We start from the raw sequence: 27,159 nt of genomic DNA on the forward strand, positions 1-27,159 counted from the left end.
CCACCACACAATAATATCATTATAATGATTTTATTATGTCATTATTATATTATTATTATATTATGCAATATTATATGATAATAGCATTATAATTATTATATTATATGATTATGATTATATTATCGTTATATTATATAATGCAATTATTTTATTATATTCACATAATACACAATGTAATGCATTACATTATAATATATTATTATAAATATAATATATTGTGTTATTGTATTTATTATATATTATTATGTTAATAATATATATTATATAATATTATATATGATTATATCACATTATTATTATTATTAGAAATCGGCAACATCCCACCTGCAGCCAAGCCCGCGCCGCTCCTCTCCTGAGGGGCCCTCACCTCAGCCTCTCGCGGGCGCGCGCGCGCTCCCGCGCACGCGCGGCGGGAAGGGGGGGGCGGGACGTCCCGGCGCCCAGCCAATCGCAGCCGGCGGGCGGACGGGGACGGCCCAATCAGAGCGCCCGGCCCCCCAGCCCTCGCGAGAGCCGCGGCTGAAGCCGCCGCCGCCATCTTGGAGGCGGGAGGAGGCGGGCGATGGCCGGGGTCCTCCCGCGAAGTGGCCCGACGAGCCGGCCGCCTTCGGCGCCCGCGGGGGAGAGGACGCCCCCGTGAGCCGCGGCGGGCGCAGCCCAGACGGCGGGGGGGGCCGCTCCGTCGGAGCGATGGTGCAGTCCTGCTCCGCCTACCGCTGCAGGAACCGATACGACAAGGACAAGCCCGTTTCTTTTCATAAGTGAGGGGCCGGGGGCGCGTGCGCGAGCCGCGGGGGGGGGGCCGTGAGGGGAGGGGGCGCGCGCGCGCGCAACGGAAGTGGGCGGGGCGCCAGCGCGCATGCGCGCGGCGCGAGGACCCGGGGAGGACGTTGTGGGCGGGGCCAGCGGGCCGGAGCGACGACCATTCATTCATTCATTCATTCATTCACTCACTCATTCATTCGTTCCATCGTCTTTTCATCATCATCAGTCGTATTTATTGAGCGCTCACTGTGCGCAGAGCACTGTACTAAGCGCTTGGGAAGTCCAAGTTGGCAACACATAGAGAAGGTCCCTACCCCACAGTGGGCTCACAGTCTAAATGGGGGAGACAGAGAACAAAAGCAAACACGCTAACAAAATAAAATAAATAGAATGGATAGGTACAAGTAAAATAAATAAATAGATAAGTATGGAACGCTTCACGAATTCGCGTGTCATCCTTGCGCGGGGTCCTTTCATAATAATGAGGAGGGGGGTGTTTGTTAGGCGCTTATTAGGTGCCCAGCTCGAGGAAGTTGTGGTAAATGATGATAGTAATGATGATAAATAATGATAATGATGACGATGATGATGATGGCATTGGTTAAGCGCTTCCTGTGGGCCCAGCTCTGCTCTTGTGTTGAGGGAGTTGTGGTAAATAATGATAAGAATGATGATAAATAATGATGATGATGATGGCATTGGTTCAGCGCTTACTGTGGGCCCAGCTCTGCTCTTGTGTTGAGGGAGTTGTGGTAAATAATGATAAGAATGATGATAAATAATGATAACGATGATGGTGATGATGGCATTGGTTAAGCGCTTCCTGTGGGCCCAGCTCTGCTCTTGTGTTGAGGGAGTTGTGGTAAATAATGATAAGAATGATGATAAATAATGATAACGATGATGGTGATGATGGCACTGGTTAAGCGCTTCCTGTGGGCCCAGCTCTGCTCTTGTATTGAGGGAGTTGTGGTAAATAATGATAAGAATGATGATAAATAATGATAATGATGATGATGATGATGGCATTGGTTAAGCGCTTCCTGTGGGCCCAGCTCTGCTCTTGTATTGAGGGAGTTGTGGTAAATAATGGTAATAATGATGATAAATAATGATGGTGATGATGGCATTTGTTAAGCGCTTACTGTGTGCCCAGCTCTGCTCTTGTACTGAGGGAGTTGTGGTAAATAATGATAATAATAATAATAATGATGGCATTGGTTAAGCGCTTACTGTGTGCCCAGCTCTGCTCTTGTATTGAGGGAGCTGTGGTAAATAATGATGATAAATAATGATAATAATGATGATGATGATGGCATTTGTTAAGCGCTTCCTGTGGGCCCAGCTGTGCTCTTGTATTGAAGGAGTTGTGGTAAATAGTGATAATAATAATGATAAATAATGATAATAATGATGACGATGATGGCATTGGTTAAGCGCTTCCTGTGGGCCCAGCTCTGCTCTTGTATTGAGGGAGTTGTGGTAAGTAATGATAATAATGATGATAAATAATGATGATGATGATGGCATTGGTTCAGCGCTTACTGTGGGCCCAGCTCTGCTCTTGTGTTGAGGGAGTTGTGGTAAATAATGATAAGAATGATGATAAATAATGATAATGATGATGGTGATGATGGCATTGGTTAAGCGCTTCCTGTGGGCCCAGCTCTGCTCTTGTATTGAGGGAGTTGTGGTAAATAATGATAAGAATGATGATAAATAATGATAATGATGATGATGATGATGGCATTGGTTAAGCGCTTCCTGTGGGCCCAGCTCTGCTCTTGTATTGAGGGAGTTGTGGTAAATAATGGTAATAATGATGATAAATAATGATGGTGATGATGGCATTTGTTAAGCGCTTACTGTGTGCCCAGCTCTGCTCTTGTACTGAGGGAGTTGTGGTAAATAATGATAATAATAATAATAATGATGGCATTGGTTAAGCGCTTACTGTGTGCCCAGCTCTGCTCTTGTATTGAGGGAGCTGTGGTAAATAATGATGATAAATAATGATAATAATGATGATGATGATGGCATTTGTTAAGCGCTTCCTGTGGGCCCAGCTGTGCTCTTGTATTGAAGGAGTTGTGGTAAATAGTGATAATAATAATGATAAATAATGATAATAATGATGACGATGATGGCATTGGTTAAGCGCTTCCTGTGGGCCCAGCTCTGCTCTTGTATTGAGGGAGTTGTGGTAAGTAATGATAATAATGATGATAAATAATGATGATGATGATGGCACTTGTTAAGCGCTTACTGTGGGCCCAGCTCTGCTCTTGTGTTGAGGGAGTTGTGGTAAATAATGATAATAATGATGATAAATAATGATAATGATGATGATGACGATGGCATTGGTTAAGCGCTTACTGAGGGCCCAGCTCTGTTCTTGTATTGAGGGAGTTGTGGTAAATAATGCTAGGAATGATGATAAATAATGATAATGATGATGATGATGATGATGATGGTATTGGTTAAGCACTTACTGTGGGCCCAGCTCTGCTCTTGTATTGAGGGAGTTGTGGTAAATAATGATAATAATGATGATGATGATGGCATTGGTTAAGCGCTTACTGTGTGCCCAGCTCTGCTCTTGTATTAAGGGAGTTTTGGTAAATAATGATAATAATGATGATAAATAATGGTAATAATGATGATGATGATGGCATTGGTTAAGCGCTTATGGTGGGCCCAGCTCTGCTCTTGTATTGAGGGAGTTGTGGTAAATAATAATAATAATAATGATGGTGGCATTTGTTAAGCGTTTACTGTGTGCCCAGCTCTGCTCTTGTGTTGAGGGAGTTGTGGTAAATGATGATAATAATGATGATAAATAATGATAATAATGATGATGATGATGGCATTGGTTAAGCGCTTCCTGTGGGCCCAGCTCTGCTCTTGTATTGAGGGAGTTGTGGTAAATAATGATAGGAATGATGATAAATAATGATAATAATGATGATGATGATGATGGTATTGGTTAAGCGCTTACTGTGGGCCCAGCTCTGCTCTTGTACTGAGGGAGTTGTGGTAAATAATGATAAGAATGATGATAAATAATGATGATGATGATGATGATGATGGCATTGGTTAAGCGCGTACTGTGGGCCCAGCTCTGCTCTTGTACTGAGGGAGTTGTGGTAAATAATGATAATAATGATGATGATGATGGCATTGGTTAAGCGCTTACTGTGGGCCCAGCTCTGCTCTTGTATTGAGGGAATTGTGGTAAATAATAATAATAATAATAATAGCATTGGTTAAGCACTTACTGTGTGCCCAGCTCTGCTCTTGTATTGGGGGAGCTGTGGTAAATGATAATAATGATAATAATGATGATGATGATGGCATTTGATAAGCGCTTACTGTGGGCCCAGCTCTGTTCTTGTACTGAGGGAGTTGTGGTAAATAATGATAATAATGATGATAAATAATGATAATAATGATGATGATGATGATGATGGCATTTGTTAAGCTCTCACTGTGGGCCCAGCTCTGCTCTTGTGTTGAGGGAGTTGTGGTAAATAATGATAATAATGATGATAAATAATGATAATAATGATGATGATGATGGCATTGGTTAAGCGCTTACTGTGGGCCCAGCTCTGCTCTTGTACTGAGGGAGTTGTGGTAAGTAATAATGAGAATGATGATGATGGTGGTATTTGTTAAGCGCTTACTATGTGCCCAGCTCTGTTCTTGTATTGAGGGGATTGTGGTAAATAATAATAATAATAATAATAATAATAATAATAATAATAATGATGGCATTGGTTAAGCGCTTACTGTGCGCCCAGCTCTGCTCTTGTATTGAGGGAGTTGTGGTAAATAAAGATAATAATGATGATAAATAATGATAATAATGATGCTGGTGGCATTTGTTAAGCGCTTCCTGTGGACCCAGCTCTGCTCTTGTATTGAGGGAGTTGTGGTAAGTAATGATAATAATGATGATAAATAATGATGATGATGATGGCATTTGTTAAGCGCTTACTGTGTGCCCAGCTCTGCTCTTGTATTGAGGGAACTGTGGTAAATAATGGTAATAATGATGATAAATAATGATAATAATGATGATGATGGCATTGGTTAAGTGCTTCCTGTGGGCCCAGCTCTGCTCTTGTATTGAGGGAGTTGTGGTAAATAATGATAATAATGATGATAAATAATGATAATGATGATGATGATGATGGCATTGGTTAAGCACTTACTGTGGGCCCAGCTCTGCTCTTGTACTGAGGGAGTTGTGGTAAATAATGATAAGAATGATGATAAATAATGATGATGATGATGGCATTGGTTAAGCGCTTACTGTGGGCCCAGCTCTGCTCTTGTATTGAGGGAGTTGTAAATAATGATAATGATGATGATAAATAATGATAATAATGATGATGATAAACAATAATAATAACGATGATGATGGTGGCATTGGTTAAGCGCTTACCGTGTGCCCAGCTCTGTTCTTGTATTGAGGGAGTTGTGGTAAATAATAATAATAATGATGATGGTGGTATTTGTTAAGCGCTTACTATGTGCCCAGCTCTGTTCTTGTATTGAGGGAATTGTGGTTAATAATAATAATAATAATAATAGTAGCATTGGTTAAGCGCTTACTTTGTGCCCAGCTCTGCTCTTGTATTGAGGGAGTTGTGGTAAATAATGATAATAATGATGATAAATAATGATAATAATGATGATGATGATGATGGCATTTGTTAAGCGCTTACAGTGTGCCCAGCTCTGTCCTTGTATTGAGGGAGTTGTGGTAAATAATGATAATAATGATGATAAATAATGATAATAATGATGATGATGATAATGGCATTTGTTAAGCGCTTACTGTGTGCCCAGCTCTGTTCTTGTATTGAGGAAGTTGTGGTAAATAATGATAATAATGATGATAAATAATGATAATAATGATGATAGCATTGGTTAAGCGCTTACTGTGGGCCCAGCTCTGCTCTTGTACTGAGGGAGTTGTGGTAAATAATAATAAGATTGATGATGATGGTGGTATTTGTTAAGCACTTACTATGTGCCCAGCTCTGTTCTTGTATTGAGGAGATTTTGGTAAATAATAATAATAATAATAATAATAATAAAAATAATAACAATAATGGCATTGGTTAAGCGCTTACTGTGTGCCCAGCTCTGCTCTTGTATTGAGGGAGTTGTGGTAAATAATGATAATAATGATAATAATGATGATGATGATGGCATTTGTTAAGCGCTTACTGGGTGCCCAGCTCTGTTCTTGTATTGAGCGAGTTGTGGTAAATAATGATAATAATGATGATAAATAATGATAATAATGATGATGATGGCATTGGTTAAGTGCTTACTGTGGGCCCAGCTCTGCTCTTGTATTGAGGGAGTTGTGGTAAATAATGATAAGAATGATGATAAATAATGATAATAATGATGATGATGATGCCATTTGTTAAGCGATTACTGTGTGCCCAGCTCTGTCCTTGTATTGAGGGAGTTGTGGTAAATAATGATAATAATGATGATGATGATGGCATTTGTTAAGTGTTTACTGTGTGCCCAGCTCTGCTCTTGTATTGAGGGAGTTGTGGTAAATACTGATAATAATGATGATAAATAATGATAATAATGATGATGATAAGTAATAATGATGATGGTGGCATTTGTTAAGCGCTTACTGTGTGCCCAGCTCTGTTCTTGTATTGAGGGAGTTGTGGTAAATAATAATAATAATAATGATGGTGGCATTTGTTAAGCGCTTACTGTGTGCCCAGCTCTGTTCTTGTATTGAGGGAGTTGTGGTAAATAATGATAATAATAATGATGATGATGATGGCATTGGTTGAGCGCTTATTGTGTGCCCAGCTCTGTTCTTGTATTGAGGGAGTTGTGGTAAATAATAATAATGATGGTAAATAATGATAATAATGATGATAATGGCATTTGTTAAGCGCTTCCTGTGTGCCCAGCTCTGTTCTTGTATTGAGGGAGTTGTGGTAAATAATAGTAATGATGATGATGGTGGTATATGTTAAGCGCTTACTATGTGCCCAGCTCTGTTCTTGTATTGAGGGAGTTGTGGTAAATAATAATAATAATGATGATGGTGGTATTTGTTAAGCGCTTACTGTGTGCCCAGCTCTGTTCTTGTATTGAGGGATTTGTGGTAAATAATAATAATGACGGTGATGATGGTATTTGTTAAGCGCTTACTATGTGCCAAGCTCTGTTCTTGTTTTGAGAGAATTGTGGTAAATAATAATAATGATGATGATGGCATTTGTTAAGCGCTTACTATGTGCCCAGCTCTGTTCTTGTATTGAGGGAATTGTGGTAAATAATAATAATGACAGTGATGGTGGTATTTGTTAAGCACTTACTGTGTGCCCAGCACTGTGCTTGTATTGAGGGAATTGTTCTAAATAATAATAATGATGATGATGATGGCATTGGTTAAGCGCTTACTGTGTGCCCAGCTCTGTTCTTGTATTGAGGGAATTGTGGTAAATAATAATAATGACGGTGATGATGGTATTTGTTAAGCGCTTACTATGTGCCAAGCACTGTTCTTGTATTGAGAGAATTGTGGTAAATAATAATAATGATGATGATGATGGCGTTTAAGTGCTTACCATGTGCCCAGCTCTGTTCTGTATTGAGAGAATTGTAGTAAATAATAATAATGATGATGATGGTATTTTGTTAAGCGCTTACCATGTGCCAAGCACTGTGCTTGTATTGAGGGAATTGTGGTAAATAATAATAATAATGATGATGATGGTATTTGTTAAACATTTACTATGTGCCCAGCTCTGTTCTTGTATTGAGGGAATTGTGGTAAATAATAATAATGATGATGATGATGGTATTTGTTAAGCACTTACTATGTGCCCAGCTCTGTTCTTGTATTGAGGGAATTGTGGTAAATAATAATAATGATGATGATGGCGTTTGTTAAGCACTTACGATGTGCCAAGCTCTGTTCTTGTATTGAGGGAATTGTGGTAAATAATAATAACAATGATGATGAGGATGGTGTTTGTTAAGCACTTACTATGTGCCAAGCACTGTTCTTGTATTGAAGGAATTGTGGTAAATAATAATAATAATAATGATGGTGGTGGTATTTGTTAAGCACTTACTATGTGCCAAGTTCTGTGCTTGTATTGAGGGAATTGTGGTAAATAATAATAATAATGATGATGATGGCATTTGTTAAGCAGTTACTATGTGCCAAGCTCTGTTCTTGTATTGAGGGAATTTTAGTAAATAATAATAACGATGATGGTATTTGTTAAGCGACTACTAGGTGCCAAGCTCTGTTCTTGTATTGAGGGAGTTGTGGTAAATAATAATAATGATGATGATGATGGTATTTGTTAAGTGCTTACTATGTGCCCAGCTCTGTTCTTGCATTGAGGGAATTGTGGTAAATAATAAGAATGATGATGATGGTATTTGTTAAGTGCTTACTATGTGCCAAGTTCTGTTCTTGTATTGAGGGAATTGTAGTAAATAATCATAATAGTGATGATGATGGTATTTGTTAAGCGCTTACTGTGTGCCCAGCTCTGTTTTTGTATTGAGGGAATTGTGGTAAATAATAATAATGATGATGATGATGGTATTTGTTAAGCACTTACGATATGCCAAGCTCTGTTCTTGTATTGAGGGAATTGTGGTAAATAATATTAATGACGATGCTGATGGTATTTGTTAAGCGCGTACTATGTGCCCAGCTCTGTTCTTGTATTGAGGGAATTGTGGTAAATAATAATAATGATGATGATGGTGGTGTTTGTTAAGCGCTTACTATGTGCCAAGCTCTGTTCTTGTATTGAGGGAATTGTATTAAATAATAATGATGATGGTATTTGTTAAGCGCTTACTGTGTGCCCAGCTCTGTTCTTGCATTGAGGGAATTGTGGTAAATAATAATAATGATGATGATGATGATGGCATTTGTTAAGCGTTTACTATGTGCCCAGCTCTGTTCTTGTATTGAGGGAGTTGTAGTAAATAATGGTAATAATGATGATGATGGTATTTGTTAAGCGCTTACTATGTGCCCAGCTCTGTTCTTGTATTGAGGGAATTGTGGTAAATAATAATAATAATGATGATGATGATGTCATTTGTTAAGCGCTTACTATGTGCCAAGCTCTGTTCTTGTATTGAGGGAATTGTAGTAAATAATAATAATAATGATGATGAAGGCATTTGTTAAGCCCTTACTATGTGCCAAGCACTGTTCTAAGCGCTGGGCGGGATACAAGGTATTCAGGTTGTCCCCCTTGGGGCTCACAGGCTTCATCCCCAATTTACAGATGAGGGAACTGAGGCACAGAGAAGTTAAGTGACTTGCCCAAAGCCACACAGCTGACAATTGACGGAGTCGGGATTGGAACCCATGACCTCTGACTCCAAAGCCCGTGGTCTTTCCACTGAGCCGCGCTGAATTTGATGATGATGGCATTTGTTAAGCGCTTACTGTGTGCCAAGCACTATTCTAAGCGCTGGGGTAGATACCAGGTGACCAGGTTGTCCCACATGGGGCTCCCAGTCTTCATCCTCATTTTACAGATGAGGTGACTGAGGCCCAGAGAAGTAAAGTGACTTGCCCAGGGTCACACATCTGACAATTGGTGGAGCAGGGATTTGAACCGCCGACCTCTGTATTTAATGATGATGGCATTTGTTAGGCGCTTACTATGTGCAAAGCACTGTTCTAAGCGCTGGGGTAGTACAAGGTGATCAGGGTGTCCCATGGGGGCTCACAGTCTTCATCCCCATTTTACGGATGAGAGAATAATAATAATAATAATAATAATAATGGCATTCATTAAGCACTTACTATGTGCAAAGCACTGTTCTAAGCACTGGGGAGGATACAAGGTTACAAGCCAGCGCTTAGAACAGTGCTTTGCACATAGTAAGCGCTTAACAAATGCCATCATTATTATTATTATTATTATTAAGGGGATGTTACCGACTTGTACTTTCCAAGCGCGTAGTACAGTGCTCTGCACACAGTAAGCGCTCCATAAATGCGATTGAATGAATGAATCAGGGTGTTCCATAGGAGGCTTACAGTCTTCACCCCCATTTTACAGATGAGGTAACTGAGGCACAGAGAAGTGACTCACCCAAAGTCACACAGCTGACAAGTGGCAGAGCCAGGATTAGAACCCATGACCTCTGGCTCCCAAGCCTGGGTTCTTTCCACTATGCCAATGTGCTTCTCTATTTATTATTATTAATAATAGTGATAATAATAATGGCATTTGTTAAGCGCTTACTAAGTGCCAAGCCCTATTCTAAGCGCTCGGGGAGATACAAGGTCATCAGGTTGTCCCATGTGGGGCTCCCATTCTTCATTCCCCATTTTACAGATGAGGGAACTGAGGCCCAGGGAAGTGAAGTGACTTGCCCAAAGTCCCACAGCTGACAAGCGGCGGAGCCGGGATTAGAACCCATGACCTCTGACTCCCAAGCCCGGGCTCTTGCCACTGAGCCACGCTGCTTCTCTGTGGAATTCATTCATTCATTCCATGCATTCGTGGAATTCAGTCATTCCATCGTATTTATTGAGCACTTGGTGCGGAGCACTGTACTAAGTGCTTGGAAAGTACAACTCGGCAACAGAGACAATCCCTACCCAACAGCGGGCTCACAGTCTAGAAGGGGGGAGACAGACAACAAAACAAGTAGACAGACATCAATGGCATCAATATAAATAAATAGAATTATAGAGCTATGCACATCATTCATAAAATGAATAGAATAATAAATATGTACCTATATACACAAGTGCTGTGGGGTGGGAGGTGGGGTAGAGCAAAGGGAGGGAGTCGGGGTGATGGGGAAGGGAGGAGGAGCAGAGAAAAAGAGTGTCTCAATCTGGGAAGGCCTCCTGGAGGAGGTGAGCTTTCAGTGGGGTGATGATAATAATAATAATTGTGGTATTTCATTGAATCGTATTTATGGAGCACTTACTGTGTGCAGAGCACTGTACTAAGCACTTGCGAAGTACAAGTTGGCAACGTATAGAGACGGTCCCTACCCAACAGTGGGCTCACAGTCTAGAAGGGGGTGACAGAGAACAAAACAAAACATATTAACAAAATAAAATAAATAGAATAGTAAATGTGTACACGTAAAATAGAGTAATAAATCTGTACAAACATATATACAGGTGCTGTGGGGAGGGGAAGGAGGTAGGGCCGGGGGGATGGAGAGGAGGGGGAGAGGAAGGAGGGGGCTCAGTCTGGGAAGGCCTCTTGGAGGAGGTGAACTCTCAGTAGGGCTTTGAAGGGAGAAAGAGAGCTAGCTTGGCGGGTGTGCGGAGGGAGGGCATTCCAGGCCAGGGGGAGGACGTGGGCCCGGGATCGACGGCGGGACAGACGAGAACGAGGCACAGAGCACTGTAGTAAGTGCTTGGGAGCTAAGTGCTCCCAAACCCTGCCCTCTCCCTGACTTTCCCATCTCTGTTGACGACACTACCGTCCTTCCCGTCTCACAAGCCCGCAACCTTGGTGTCATCCTCGACTCCGCTCTCTCGTTCACCCCCCCACATCCAAGCCGTCACCAAAACCTGCCGATCTCAGCTCCGCAACATCGCCAAGATCCGCCCTTTCCTCTCCCTCCATACCGCTGCCCTGCTCGTTCAAGCTCTCATCCTATCCCGTCTGGACTACTGCACCAGCCTTCTCTCTGATCTCCCATCCTTGTGTCTCTCCCCACTTCAATCCATACTTCAGGCTGCTGCCCGGATTGTCTTTGTGCAGAAACGCTCTGGGCATGTTACTCCCCTCCTCAATAATCTCCGGTGGCTACCAATCAACCTGCGCATCAGGCAGAAACTCCTCACCCTGGGCTTCAAGGCTGTCCATCCCCTCTCCCCCTCCTACCTCACCTCCCTTCTCTCCTTCTCCAGCCCATCCCGCACCCTCCGCTCCTCTGCCGCTGATCTCCTCACCGTACCTCGTTCTCGCCTGTCCCGCCATCGACCCCCGGCCCACGTCATCCCCCGGGCCTGTAATGCCCTCCCTCCGGCCATCCACCAAGCTAGCTCTCTTCCTCCCTTCAAGGCCTACTGAGAGCTCACCTCCTCCAGGAGGCCTTCCCAGACTGAGCCCCTTCCTTCCTCTCCCCCCGTCCCCCTCTCCATCCCCCCCATCTTACGTCCTTCCCTTCCCCACAGCACCTGTATATATGTATATATGTTTGTACATATTTATTACTCTATTTATTTTACTTGTACACATCTATTCTATTTATTTTATTTTGTTAGTATGTTTGGTTTTGTTCTCCGTCTCCCCCTTTTAGACTGTGAGCCCACTGTTGGGTAGGGACTGTCTCTATATGTTGCCAACTTGTACTTCCCAAGCGCTTAGTACAGTGCTCTGCACACAGTAAGCACTCAATAAATACTATTGATTGATTGGTTGATTGATTGGGAGAGAGCACTCTAACAGAGTTGGTAGCCACTTTCCCTGCCCAGAACGAGCTATGAGCTAACCCTCTGGGGGAATTGCAGTGCAATCAGTCAGACTCAGTCCCTGACCCACCTGTGACTCACAGCCCAAGGGGGAGGGAGGGTGAGTATTTTATCCTTATTTTGCCTATGAAGTAACAGAGTCACAGAGAAGTTGTGATTTGCCCAACGTCACACAGCAGGCAAGTGACGGAGCTGCTCTTCGCGCTCTATCCAACTTGCTACCGCGCTGATCCAAGCATCGTTTGTCATATCCTACTTTAACTACTGTGTCTACCTCCCTGTCGTTCCCCTCTCCAGTTCATCCGTCTCTCAGTTGCCTGGATCATTTTTTTAAAAGTTCAGTCCGAATCTTCTCCAGTCCTCAGAAACCTCCAGTGGTAACGGAAACTCCTCACCGTCAGCTTTAAGGCGCTCAACCAGCCCTCTCCCACCCACCTAACCTCGGTGATCTTACTCCAGCCCACACACCCGCTCCCTGTAACACCAACCTACGCGCGTGGTATTCCCCTCTCGTCTGCCTCACTGGCGGTCATCATCATCATCAGTCGTATTTATTGAGCGCTTACTGTGTGCAGAGCACTGTACTGAGCGCTTGGGAAGTACAAGTTGGCAACATATAGAGACGGTCCCTACCCAATAGTGGGCTCACAGTCTAAAAGGGGGAGACAGACAACAAAACAAAGCATATAGACAGGTGTCAAAACCGTTCAGAATAAATAGAAGTATAGCCATATGCCCATCATTAACATCTTCATATCTGACAGACCACCACTCTCCCCATCTTCAAAGCCTTATTAAAATCGCATCTTCTCCACTAGGCCTTCTCTGCCTGAACCCTCATTTCCTCTACCGCTCTCTCTCCTCCGCGACACTTACGCACTTGGATGTGTACCCCTTAAACAGTTGATATCCACTCCACCCCACCACATTTGGGGGCTATCCTTACACTCTGCCATCTCCCCAATCTGTAACTTATTTGAATGTATATATACCTGTATATATCTATATATGTTTGTACATATTTCATCATCATCAATCGTATTTATTGAGCGCTTACTGTGTGCAGAGCACTGTACTAAGCGCTTGGGAAGTACTTATTACTCTGTTTTACTTGTACATATCTATTCTATTTATTTTATTTTGTTAATATGTTTGGTTTTGTTCTCTGTCTCCCCCTTCTAGACTGTGAGCCCACTGTTGGGTAGGGACTGTCTCTATATGTTGCCAACTTGGACTTCCCAAGCGCTTAGTACCGTGCTCTGCACACAGTAAGCGATCAATAAATACGATTGATTGATTGATTGATCTGTCTGCCCTCTAGACCGCGAGCTCTCTGTGAGCAGGAATCATGTCTATCAACCCAATTATATCATCATCATCATCATCATCAATGATGTAATAGATATTACATCATATAATAGATATATGATATAGATATAGATATCTATATAATATATAATAGATAATAGATATTGCATCATATAATAGATATATGATATAGATATAGATATCTGTATAATAATAGAATTATATCTATAATTCTATTTATTTTGATGCTATTGATGCCTGTCTACTTGTTTTGTTGTCTGTCTCCCAGTTCTAGACTGTGAGCCCGTTGTTGGGTAGGGATTGCCTCTATCTTTTGCCGAATTGTACTTTCCAAGCACTTAGTACGGTGCTCTGCACACAGTAAGCGCTCAATAAATATGATAAAATGAATGAATGAATGAATACCTTCCCGAGTGATATTTGTTGAGCGCTTACTATGTGCCAGTCACTAAATACTGGGTTGGATCCATGCAGATCAGGTTGGACACAGTCTCTGCCCCCCATGAATCTCACAGTCTTAACCCCCATTTTACAGATGAGGTAACCGAGGCCCAGAGAAGTGAAAAGGCTTACCCAATTGCTTAGTTCAGTGCTCTACACACAGTAAGTGCGCAGTTAATACCATGAATTGATTGACTGGAGCCGGGATTAGAATTTAACTCTGGGCGGTTGCCCTTTCAGACGCAGTGTAGTTTAGTAGAAACGCATGCGGGCCTGAGAGCCAGGAGATTGGTTCTGATCCCACCTTCCCCACTTGTCTGCCTTGTGACCAGGGGAAAATCATTTAACTTCTCCTTCCTCATCTGTAAAGCAGGGATTAAATACTTATTTCCCCTTCTGTGTAGGCTGTGAGCCCCATGTGGGACAGGGACTGTGTCCAAACCCATCGTCTTATAAATACCCCAGTGCTTCGCCCATACTAGGTGTGTAACCAATGCTGCAACTTTTTAATCATTATTATTATTATTAGCAAAGAATTCCCCACCTGCAGATCTATCAGGTGCCCTTTTCAGATCTTTAGGGCCAGCAGAACTCTGCCCCTCGCACGAGAAATAGGGTAGAAGAGAAATGGTCCCATCGAATGACCCAGCTGCCTGGTGGGGAAAGAGGAATCTGTGTGAGAGGGCTCCAGGGAAGCAGAAAAAGGAGGAGCTTCCCCGACTGTGACTGGTGCAGTTCTCTAAGCCTTCTTAGAGGGTTGCCCTCACTCCTGTCTACGGCACCCTTGGCGCTGGAGTTTATAGTGTAGCAGCCTTTGCCGAAGAGGACAAGGAGGGCCTTAAACTCAAAGATAACCAACTACCACACTTGTCTCCCTGGTTATGTCGGGTGTTGGTTTTTAGATTTCACCAGGGGTGGATTTCTGAAAAACTCATTTTTGAGCAGGGCTGATTTCAGACCGTAAACAAGTGCCGTCCTCGAGGGAGGCAGGGGACTTGGAAAACTTCAAAGCGCCCGCTATTATTATTATTATAGTTGTTTAGCGCTTAGTCTGTGTCAAACACTGTTGCAAGCGCCAGGATAGATACGAGTTAGGTTGGGCAAAGTCCCTGTCCCACATGAGGCTTTCCAGTCGAAGTCGAAGAGGGTAGGATTTAATCCCCTTTTTGCAGCTGAGGCACAGAGAAGTCAAGTGAGTTGCACAGATCACTCAGCAAGCCGTTGGCAGAATGAGGATTAGAACCCGGGTCCATACCCTTTCCATTGTGCTATGCTGCTTCTCATCTAAAGTGATATTTGTGTGACCGGACACCTGGGAGGGGAACCCAGTGGCATTGGAGCAAGGTCAGGCAGATCAAGAATCCCCCAGGAGAGGCAATTTAGGTTTGATTGTTTCTTGACTACCCACTCTCTACTTGCTGTGTGACTCCGGGCAAGTCAGTTAACTTCTCTCTGGCTCACTTCTTCTATAAAATGGGGATTAAATACCTGTTCTCTCACCCCCTTAGACTGTGAGCCCCATACGGGGCAGGGTCTTTGTTGGATCTGACTATATTATGTCGGCCCCGGCTCTGCCACTTGTCTACCGTGTTACCGTGGGCAAGTCACTTCACTTCTCTGGGCCTCAGTTACCTCATCTGTAAAACAGGGATTGAGACTGTGAGCCCAACATGGGACGGGGACAGCGTCCAACTCAATTTGCTTGTATCCCCCCCAGCATTTTGTTCAATGCCTGGCATATAGTAAGCGCTGGACAAATACCATCATTATTATTAGTACCCCAGCGCTCAGCACAGTGCTTGGCACATAGTAAGCACTTAACAAACACCATTAGTACAATGGTAACGTTACGATGGTTTGCCTGCACATATAGCCATGACACAGTGGCATCTTTCATAAAAGGAGGAATGGCAATTTTTTCCGCTCCTCTGGTTGGCATAGGCTCAAAGCTTGACCAGCTGGTTAGAGCTGCTCTATTTGTAGTAGCCATGAAGCAGCTACTGTGACTTTCAGCCTCCGAACCAAAGGTACGCATGTAGGTAGGCTATTTTAGAATTACTCTTCAGTGTTTACTGTCTTTCTGAAGACAACATCCCCTTGTGTAGCAGCTTTCCTCTGAGCAAAATGTTCCCATGTGATTCAGATCCAAGAGGCACACAATTTCAGTACTCCAGAACTCGCCCACTCCCAATTATTCCCCAATTTACATCTCCAGCCCCAGTCTCTCTCTCTCTGCTTCTATAATCTCGTATTTCCTCCTGCCTTCGGTACGTCTCCGGCCGACACTTAAAGCTTCACCTGCCCAAAACAGAATTCTTCATAGTCCCACCCAAACCCTGTCCTCCCCGTGTCTTTCTCATTGCTGCAGACACCGACAGCATCCTCCCTGTGTCACAAGCCTGTAGCTCTATTCTCCTCGACTCATCTCTTGCATTCAATCCGTCACCAAATCCTCTCGGTTCTACCTTCACAATATCGCTAAAATCCACCCTTTCCTCTTCATCCAAACTACTACCGTGTTGATCCAAGCACTCATCTCATCCCGCCTTCACTGCCGCATCAGCTTCCTCGCTGATTTCCCCGTCTCTTGTCGCTCCATACTCGACTCTGCTGCCCGGATCATTCTTCTTCAGAGCCTTACAGTCCGTGTTTCCCTACTCGAGAACCTCCAAGTGGCTGCCCGTCCATCTCTCGATCACACAGGAACGCTTTACCTTTGGCTTTAAAGCACTCGATCACCTTGTCCCCTCCCACCTCACCTCACTGATTTCCTGCTACAACCCAGCCCTCTCATTCTGACGCCAACATACTTACTGTACCTCGTTCTCTTCTACCTCGCCCTTGACCCCTTGTTCATTGTCCTGCCTGTGATCTGGAGTTCCCTTCCATTTCATCTCCGACAGACCACTGCTCTTCCCACCTTCAAAGCCTAATGCTAATGTATCACTAATAAATCAGCCTTCTCACTGACCTCCCAGCCTCCTTTCTCTCCCCACTCCAGTCCTTCACTCTGCTGCCCGGATCATTTTTCTAAAAAAATGTCCAGTCCATGTCTCCCCACTCCTCAAGAACCTCCAGGCGTTGCCCATTCACCTCTGTACCAAACAGAATCCATGCCATTGGCTTTAAATCACTCAATCAGCTCTCCTCCTCCTCCCTTACCTCATGATTTCCTACCCAGTCTGCACATGTTGCTCCTCTCATGTCAACTTACTCCCTGTACTTTAATCTCGTCTATCTGGCCTCCGACCCCCTGGCTTGTGTCCTTCATATCAGACACCCCAGTATTCTCTCCACTCTCAAAGTCTTATTAAAATCACATCTCCTCCAAGAGGCCTTTGCTGTCTGAACCCCCATTTTCCCTACTCCCTCTCCATTCTGTATCGCCTGTACACTTGGCTCTGTACAGGTGAAGCACTTGATATTCACTCTACCCATATCCCACAGCACTTCATTCATTCAGTCATATTTAGCCATCGCTTACTGTGTGCAGAACACCGTACTAAGCGTTTATTAGGTACATATCCTTATATTCTGCCATTTTCCCCTCTAGGTAATGTACTTTAATTTCTGTGTCCTACTGTAGTCTGTAAGCTCCTTGTGGGCAGGGATCGTGTCTACCAACTCTGTAGTCTCCCAAGTGCTTAGTACAGTGCTCTGCACACACAGTGCTCAGTAGGTACCCCTGATTGATTCCAAGCCCGAGGGAAGATGTGGGAAAGGTCGGTGGCAAGGACGGACAAGATCGAAGTCCAGAGAGTTGGTTTACGTTAGTGGAGCGGAGCGCGTGGGTTGCGTTGTGTGGTAGGGGATCGGCAAAGTAAGGTGTCAAAAGGTGATGGGGCTGAAAGTGGGGGGCAATGTCCCTGGGCACTACTGTAGACTATCACGGGAGGGAGCGGGATTCCACAGCACAGCACACCCCGGATTGTTGGTAATCAATCAATCAATCAATCAATCGTATTTATTGAGCGCTTACTGTGTGCAGAGCACTGTACTAAGCTGGTAAATACACCGGTAAGACGGCCAGAAGCTTCAAGGTCTTGTTTACTGAGTGTTAGGAGTCTCTCCTTTTTTTTTAGGTTTTATGAAATGGACAATTGAGGCTTCAAAAGCAGCCGTAGTTGAAAAGCAATTCTGTGACCTCTCTAATTTCCATTTTGAAACTACAGGGGTGCACTTGGACCTACTGTCAATCCATCAATGATATTTAGTGAGTGCCTGCTAGGTGTAGAGCACTGTATTAAGTGCTTGGGAGAGCACAATACAACAGAATTAAAATCCGCCCACAGCACGCTGACAGTCTAGAGAGTCTACTACACTCTACTAGTCCACCCATCTTTCCAGGGACAGATTTGTGTTTTCTTGGATCGTACGGTCGAGTTGGGGTTTGTTTCAATCAAGGGGAAATATCAAAGTCAGAGAACTGAATTCTCTTTTTTCCATAGGTTTCCTCTTACACGACCTGACCTCTGCCAGAAGTGGGAGGCCGCAGTGCGAAGAAAAAACTTCAAACCTACTAAATATAGCAGTATTTGTTCAGAACACTTTACTCCTGATTGCTTTAAGAGAGAGTGCAACAACAAGCTACTGAAAGAGAATGCCGTACCAACCATATTTTGTTTCACTGAACCGCATGAAAAGGTAATAGAGTCTTTCATTCAGTCAGATTTATTGAGCCCTCCCTGTGTGCAAAGCTCTGCAGTAGGCACTTGGGAGAGTACAAATATATTTTATACGTTTTATATAGATAAGATATGATTAATCACATCTTATCAGAGAAGCAGCGTGGCTCAGTGGAAAGAGCCTGGGCTTTGGAGTCAGAGGTCGTGGGTTCAAATCCCGGCTCCGCCAATTGTCAGCTGTGTGACTTTGGGCAAGTCACTTCACTTCTCTGGGCCTCAGTTACCTCGTCTGTAAAATGAGGATGAAGACGGTGAGCCCCCCGTGGGACAACCTGATCACCTCGTAGCCTCCCCAGCGCTTAGAACAGTGCTTTGCACATAGTAAGCGCTCAATAAATGCCATCGTTATTATTATTAATGAGAAGGCTAAATAGTCTGCATTTTATTTTTTTCTCTTTGTTTCTGGGTCCTTTTTTTTAGGACTCTCCAAACATCCTTATTGCAGTTGGTGAAATAAATCACCAGTGGTACTTATTGAATGCCTCCTGTTTGTAAGCTCCTTGAGGGCAAGAATCACATCTACCAAACGCTGTTGTCTTGTACTCTCCCAAGTGCTTACTACAGCGTTCTGCACACAGTAAGTGCTCGATAAATACCATAGACCGATTGATCACGCAGCCCCTCATTTCTCTACTTTCAAGGTTAAAATACAATTTTTGATTTTTCTGAGAGTCTACCAATCAATCTAGTGGTATTTATTGAGCACTAACTGTGTGCAGAGTACGGTACCAAGCACTTGGGAGAGTACAATACAGCAGAGCTCGTAGACATGTTCCCTTCCCACAAGGAGAAGCAGTGTGGCTTAGTGGAAAGACCGTGGCCCTGGGAGTCAGGGGACCTGGGTTCTAATTCTGCCTCTGCCACTTGTTCAAACTGTGACCCTGGGCAAATCAGCTTAACTTCTTTGTGCCTCAGTTACCGCATCTGTAAAATGGGGACTAAGACCGTGAGCCCTATATGAGCCAGGGACTGTGTCCATCCTCACTAGCTTGTATCTACCCCAGGGCTTCATTCAGTGCCTGACACATAGTAAGCACTTAAATACATTTAAAAAAAAATATGGAGCTTACAGTCTAGGGGAGACTGACATTAAAATAAATTTTAATGATGGGATTTAGTAAAGGAAAGTGCCTTATTTTGAATTGTTAAGTAACCAGGTATTTTTATCTGGCTATTGTAGACCGAGGAAATTTTCGAACATCAAGAACAGCTTCCTCCTCCACCACCTCCTGTACCCCAAGTGGATGCTGCTATTGGATTATTGATGCCTCCGCTACATACCCCTAATAATCTTGCAATTTTCTGTGATCACAACTACACCGTGGAAGATACGGTGCATCAGAGGAAAAGGATTCAACAGCTAGAAGAACAAGTTGAAAAACTGAGAAAGAAGCTCAAGACTGCACAGCAGCGGTGCCGAAGACAGGAACGCCAGCTAGAAAAACTCCGAGAGGTTGTACAGTTTCAAAAGGAGAAAGACATCTTATCGGGAAGAAGATACGTGCTTCTGCCTAATGACTATTTTGAAATTGTAGAAGTACCAGCTTAAAAAAACTGGATTGATTTCCCCCCTCCCCCAGAGGCAATACCACATGGCCTCCATAAAATAACACAAGCGTTTAATTCGATCTCAGCACTTAATGCTTTGTGTAAAACAATTCAGGATTTAAAAAATACTGGAGATGTGTAATGGTAAAATGTCATTCTTCCTTTCCCTGTCATTTCAGGGTTTTTTGTTTTTGTTTTTTACATTTGACAATTTTTTAAACTACAAAGCCATCCCAAAATTGTGTTCTAAGATTATGAGGCAAGCTTGCTTTAAGAGTGTGAATTTGATTTTTCTGTTTTTTGTATCCATAAAAAATAAGTGAAAAATTTAATTGGAATACGACTACACGACGTATGATTCAAATTTGAAAATCTGGTAGAAAGGAATTACCAAATGTATTTATTGATCATAGCATTGCTCCGTGCATGGATTTCCTCCTTTTGAATTCTCGCATATTAATGCATTTCACTTTCAGAATTGGCTGGCCAGATCTTGAATAATAGGTAAGGCAGTTTCACAGAGGAAAAAATGAGATGCTTTCTGAACTTATTGTCCTGTTTGTCCTATTTTTCCATCCTCTGCATGGTCTTGGTTTAGAAAAAAAGTATTCAAAACTAAAACGTTGCAGAATATTCATAAAAGTGAGGCTAGCACTGTATCGTAGTGTTTGAAAATGCAAAATTAGATCACCAAAGCCCCTAAATAAATTAGTCATACTATGGTCATGCGAACCTATATAAATATTTTAAAAATCAAGTATGGTTCACGGTAAACAGGTATTGGAATAGGAATTGAACGTGGTGGGATTTTTAGGCTGACAGTTAAACACTAGCCCTGAATCCTAAAGTGGTTAGTAGTAATTGCTATTTTCCAAGTGCTTTGCAACAAGAAACCAATGAGAAATATCCTTCTTGTCTTACTTTGGAAACGCAAACCGAGTCAGAGAAACTGTGATTTACATAGTCCTACTTCTCTGCTTAGTTCACTGCCATTATGCTACTGAGGTGTCCATTGATTCTCTCTGGTGATGAGGAATTTCTAGATGATAGTCATTTATCTTGTCATCAAAAAGACCCTGAGACATTTAAGCTGAAAGTTTCTCTGCAAGTGCAGTTAATTAGATCTCCTAAAATGTTCAAATGTTTATCACATATGACTCCGTGGCCCAAATTATTTTTTGCACTAAAAAGTTAACTTCTACTTTGTCTATTTTTCTTTCTGCTTCCCAGCACTAGGGAAGCAAAGCGTTTACTACTTGCTAGTTTACAAACGGTTTTTACTTGAGAGCAAAAGGGAATTCCTCGTCTTTCTCCGTATTAGGTGTCTTTGTGACTGCTGTCCCACGAGCTCAGTAATGGCCCAACAGATAGAATTCTTGTGTTAATTTACTTTTTAAGATTAAGTTCACAAAAGGCTTCTGGTTATATTTTTAAGTATGGTTCTTTTATTATTTTTTTTTTAACCTGCCACCGCTATCATGGCTTAATCTAAAAATGGGTAATATAAAACATAAGATACATTTCTGAAACCTCACACTGAAAAACACCGGTCTAAGTGTGGTTCACGGGCACACCATTGGCCACTCCTAGAGATTATTCCACCAGAAAGCACGCTCATCCTTGGCTATTGGTTCCTTCCTGCTATGTGCATGGTCCTAAAGAGCTCATCTGCCCTACTATAAAAATAAGATTTTTGGAAGTGACTTAGTATCTGTGGACTGGCTTAATTTTTCTCCTCTACCCTCGTTCCTTTCCTGCCACCTTCTCCTCAACAGAAACAGTCTTTGGGAGCTGTTCCCTTGCCAAAGTAGTCGTCAGATGGAAAAGTCTGAGAGCACTGCAGCAGTGATGAATCTCAGACTTGTAAATATAAGGGCTCCCTCCGTCATCACAGTGGTTAGAAGGGAAAAGCCAATGCTTCTTTTCTGGTCTGGGCGCAGAAACGGCAGCATCTGGTGTGTCCAACCGTTCGTCGGTAGCGTTGCTGTTTCCGGATGGGATTATGATATTCGGTGTTCTGTTGAAGAATAAGGCGGAGCATTCATGTGAAAGAACAAATGACAAGTGGTGTAGTGAATTAGAAGTGAAAATGAATGCTAAAGCAAAAATAATAATCTCATTTAACAAAGTTTTGCTCAAAGGAGTGGTGCTTGACTTTCTAGGTCTTGGATATGACCCTGTGTTGTTTTATTCCGAAAGGAGTAGTCCTCTGAGTTATAAATATCGTTTGAAAACTTCTAACTACCAATTGCCATTTTTGTTTCTTAGCTGTTCTGACAAATTCGTGTTTTCTTGCTTTCCACCTTAGGTCAGCTGAAGTTCAGGCTTATTGATACTTCTAGAGATTGCCAGGATCATTTACAAATCTCTCTGTTTTGTTTTTTTCAAGGAATGTGCAGACAGTTGTGGGCTGGGGGAGAGATAGATTTTGTATTTCATTGATCTCTATCTTTGCCTAAAGAACAAATACTCAATAAAATCTTCAGCTAACGTGTGGAGTTATTAAAGCAAATACAAGGAGTTCTGTGATGTGGGGGAGGGAGTTGAAAAGACTTGTGTTATGGGAAAGTTGTCGGGTGATAGCCATCGATTCACTAAGACTTTATGAATTCCGGGGCAGGCGATTTGAGGATACCACCATGAGTGACACTTTATTATATAAATTCTTGTATTACAACCAGTGCTAGAAAAATGCCTTACACCTTTGCTCTACTGTATTATATACTGTAAAATTGGAAAAAACACAGAAAAAAATGCCGAGTACTCTGTGGGGCATCGTGGTAAGGCCAGAAAGCGGAGCGACATTACACCTCGAGCGGCAGCACACACAAACACACAACCATTGCTTCTGACACTGAAACTAGTTGTGGATCATACTCCTTCAGAACAGACCGGCGGTGGGTGTGCGAAAACGTGCTCTAATTCTTCCATCATCTTAGACCCAAACTGGGTCATGAAAAGACGTAACAGAATTGGGTGTATTGTAGTTTAAGATTCGCAACTAAAGATGCAAACGCTTCACAGATCTTTACCTGCAGGTAGCTTCAAACAAGAACCACAGAGCATTTTTTTTATAGGTCTTACGCGTAAAAAAAAAATGTGGTAAATGGTGACCATGTTTGGACTATGCCTTGCTCTTTAAAGGGAATTTCATAGGAGGAGAAGTGGCGCAAGCAAGTTGGATTATAAAATCAAATCAAATCAAACTTGGGACTTCCTGTCATTTGTCCAGATTGTCTAGTGTTGCCCTGGCTGCTCTCCAGAAAGAGGACTTGCCCTGTTCCTTGCACCAGGGCTAGCGGTCTTTGTTCTTGGCTTTCCATTAGTCAATCCTGCCACTTCTGGATCCCACCCCGGCCCCAATTCCCCTCCTGTACCTTACTCTTTTTTGAGCTTCCCCCTAATCAGACCTGATGCTTAGAAGGGATTGTTGACAAAGTACAGAAACCGCCCCAGTTGTTTTGCTAAAGTTCAAAGTAAGGGAGGTACCTGTCAAAGGCCACAACGCTCCTTTCTTTTTCCTGCCTCAGTAGCCTCCCTTGGTTTTGATTCTCTGCGGCCTCTCTGTGGTCTTTTTTGCATCTTAGTTTCCTCCAAGTACTACCATCTACCTTGCAGAGCTACGCTGGTGCTTGGACACAAAAATCATTCTTGGCTTGAGACTTCCTTGAAGCAGAGTACATCCACTTTCAATCTTTTTTCTTCCAAGCTTGATATTCTCTCAAGAAATATGGAGGGTCCCCTCAGTTAAGGCTAAGTATGGGGAACGTGGACAAAGAGTAAACCTGCAGGCACTGCTATTCAGCGCAGAGGAGAGGTCGTTGGGGTGTGTGTGGCCTAGTGGAAAAAGCATAGGCCTGGAGTCAGAGGACCTGTCAGTCAGTGGTATTTACTGAGCTCTAACTGTGTGCAGAACACTGTACTAAGTGCTTGGGAGAGTACAATTTAGCAAGAGTTGATAGACCCGTTCTCTGCCCACAAAGGCTTACAGGCTGAAGGAGGAGACAGACATTAATATAAATAAATTGTGTATATGTGATAAGTGCTGTGGGGCTGAGGGAGTGGTGAATAAAGGCTGCAAATCCAACTGCATGAGTGATTAGACCTGGCTCTGCCAGTAATAATAATAATAATGGCATTTGTTAAGTGCTTACTATGTGCCGAGCACTGTTCTAAGCACTGGAAGGGGGGGATGCAAGTCAATCAGGTTGTCCCACATGGGGTTCACGGTCTTAATCCCCATTTTACAGATGAGTTAACTGAGGCACAGAGAAGTTAAGTGACTTGCCCAAAGTCACAGAGCTGACAAGTGGCGGAGCCGGGATTAGAACCCATGACCTCTGACTCCCAAGCCCACGCTCTTTCCACTGAGCCGCGCCTGCTGGGTGATCTTGGGTAAGTCATTCATTCATTCATTCAGTCGTATTTACTGAGCGCTTACTTGAGCCCACTGTTGGGTAGGGACTGTCTCTATACGTTGCCAATTTGTACTTCCCAAGCGCTTAGTACAGTGCTCTGCACACAGTAAGCGCTCAATAAATACGGTTGATGATGCGTGCAGAGCACTGTACTAAGCACTTGGAAAGTACAATTCGGCAAGAGATAGAGCTAATCCCTGCCCGACAACGGGCTCACAGTCTAGAAGGGGGGGAGACAGACAACAAAACAAAACAAGTAGGCATCGATAGCATCAATATAAATATATAGAATTATAGATATATACACATTAATAAAATAAATAGAATAATAAATATGTACATATATATGTAAGTGCTCTGGGGTGGCGGGGTGATGGGGAGAGGAGGAGGATCAGAGGGGCTCAGTCTGGGAAGGCCTCCTGGAGGAGGTGAGCTCTCAGTAAGGCTTTGAAGGGAGGAAGAGAGCTAGCTTGGCGGATGGGCAGAGGGAGGGCATTCCAGGCCCGGGGGATGACGTGGGCCGGGGGTCGATGGCGGGACAGGAGAGAACGAGGTACGGTGAGGAGATTAGCGGCAGAGGAGCAGAGGGTGCGGGGTGGGCTGTAGAAGGAGAGAAGGGAGGTGAGGTAGGAGGGGGCGAGGTGATGGACAGCCTTGAAGCCGAGAGCGAGGAGCTTTGGTTTGATTTGAAGGTTGAAAGGCAACCACTGGAGATTTTTGAGGAGGGGAGTGACATGCCCAGAGCGTCTCTGTACAAAGATAATCCAGGCTGCAGAGTGAAGTATAGACTGAAGTGGGGAGAGACAGGTGGATGGGAGATCAGAAAGGAGGCCGATGCAGTAATCCAGTCGGGATAGGATGAGAGATTGAACCAGCAGGGTAGCGGTTTGGATGGAGAGGAAAGGGCGGATCTTGGCGATGTTGCGGAGGTGAGACCGGCAGGTTTTGTTGACGGATTGGATGTGTGGGGTGAATGAGAGAGCGGAGTCAGGGATGACGCCAAGGTTGTGGGCTTTGGAGACGGGAAGGATGGCAGTGCTGTCCACGGTGACGGGAAAGTCAGGGAGAAGACAGGGTTTGGGTACTTAATGTCTCTGTGCTTCAACTGTAAAGTGGGGATTCAATAACTCTTCTCCCTCCTGCTTACATTAATAATGATGGTATTTGTTAAAGCGCTTACTATGTGTCAAGCACTGCTCAGAGCACTGGGGTGGATGCAAACTAATTAGGTTGGACACAGTCACCGCCCACCTAGGGCTCACAGTCTTAATCCCCATTTTACAGATGAGGTAATTGAGGTACAGGGAAATTAAGTGACTTGTGAATGACCCTGTAGGACAGGGAATGCGTCCAACCTGATTAACTGGTTCCTACATTAGTGCTTAGAAAAGTCATTGATGATGATGATCATCATCAATCGTATTTATTGAGCGCTTACTGTGTGCAGAGCACTGTACTAAGCGCTTGGGAAGTACAAGTTGGCAACATATAGAGACAGTCCCTACCCAATAAACGCTTCTATAATAACAATTTAGCTTAACCTGCTTCCCTTCCCCACAGCACCTGTATATACGTATATATGTTTGTACATATTTATTACTCTTTATTTATTTATTTTACTTGTACATAGCTATTCTATTTATTTTCTTTTGTTAGTATGTTTGGTTTTGTTCTCTGTCTCCCCCTTTTAGACTGTGAGCCCACTGTTGGGTAGGGACTGTCTCTATATGTTGCCAATTTGGACTTCCCAAGCGCTTAGTACAGTGCGCTGCACACAGTAAGCGCTCAATAAATACGATTGATTGATTGATTGATTGATGAGCAAGGTTACAGGTGACTAAACATCATGACTAATCAGAAAACTTGTGGGTCAGTAATTCAGGTTCTCTGCACTAGCCTAAGAAAAGGTGGTATTGGTTAAGTGCTTAGGCAGTGTGCTTAAGCACTGGGATAGATACAATCAATTGCATTTATTGAGTGCTTACAGTGAGTGTGCAGAGCACTGTACTAAGGGCTTGGGAGTGTACAACAGAGTTGGTAGACCAAGCAATTGTATTTATTGAGCACTTACTGTGTGCAGAGCACTGTACTGTTATATTCTCCGCTCACCAGGAGCTAAGAGGGGGAAGACAGTAAAATAAATTATGGATCTGTACATAAGTGCTGTGAGGTGAATATCGAGTGCTTCCAGGGTGCATATCCAACTGCATCACCCTTGCATTGGGAAGATGAGTAGGGAAATGAGGGCTTAAGGAAGGTCTTTTGGAGCAGTTGTGATTTTAGGAGGGCTTTGTGTCGCGAGCCCCAAGTTTGTACCAACTGGGAACTTCCTGGACCGGGGAAGCCTTGGCGACCTGTAGCAGAGAGTCAAACCACACCTCTGATCACCATAGTTACTATGGAAAGTTTTTTTCTTGGTTCTACCAGTGTTCAAGGGAGTGACCCATTCACTCACTCCCCTCCACCAAGCGTCCAGTCT

The 27,159-nt window shown here is 43.3% G+C and overlaps 1 protein-coding gene across 1 annotated transcript; it reads left to right on the forward strand.

The window, feature by feature from the left end:
* The first annotated feature begins 564 nt into the window (after positions 1-564).
* Positions 565-22,752, forward strand: THAP1 (THAP domain containing 1). The gene is made up of 3 exons (XM_038747096.1): positions 565-761; positions 18,478-18,673; positions 19,895-22,752. Exons 1-3 carry the CDS (start codon positions 691-693, stop codon positions 20,261-20,263), a joined length of 636 nt encoding a protein of 211 aa, XP_038603024.1. The 5' UTR covers positions 565-690; the 3' UTR covers positions 20,264-22,752.
* Positions 22,753-27,159: the final 4,407 nt, after the last annotated feature.

Source organism: Tachyglossus aculeatus, chromosome 5 (assembly GCF_015852505.1).
Source record: "Tachyglossus aculeatus isolate mTacAcu1 chromosome 5, mTacAcu1.pri, whole genome shotgun sequence".
NCBI lineage: Eukaryota > Metazoa > Chordata > Mammalia > Monotremata > Tachyglossidae > Tachyglossus > Tachyglossus aculeatus.

Coding starts and splice junctions, on each gene's coding strand:
- THAP1 (XM_038747096.1), top strand. CDS start 691: ATGGTGCAGTCCTGCTCCGCCTACCGCTGCAGGAACCGATACGACAAG. Junction 762..18,477: donor AAGCCCGTTTCTTTTCATAA/GTGAGGGGCCGG, acceptor TTTTTTCCATAG/GTTTCCTCTTACACGACCTG. Junction 18,674..19,894: donor TCACTGAACCGCATGAAAAG/GTAATAGAGTCT, acceptor TGGCTATTGTAG/ACCGAGGAAATTTTCGAACA.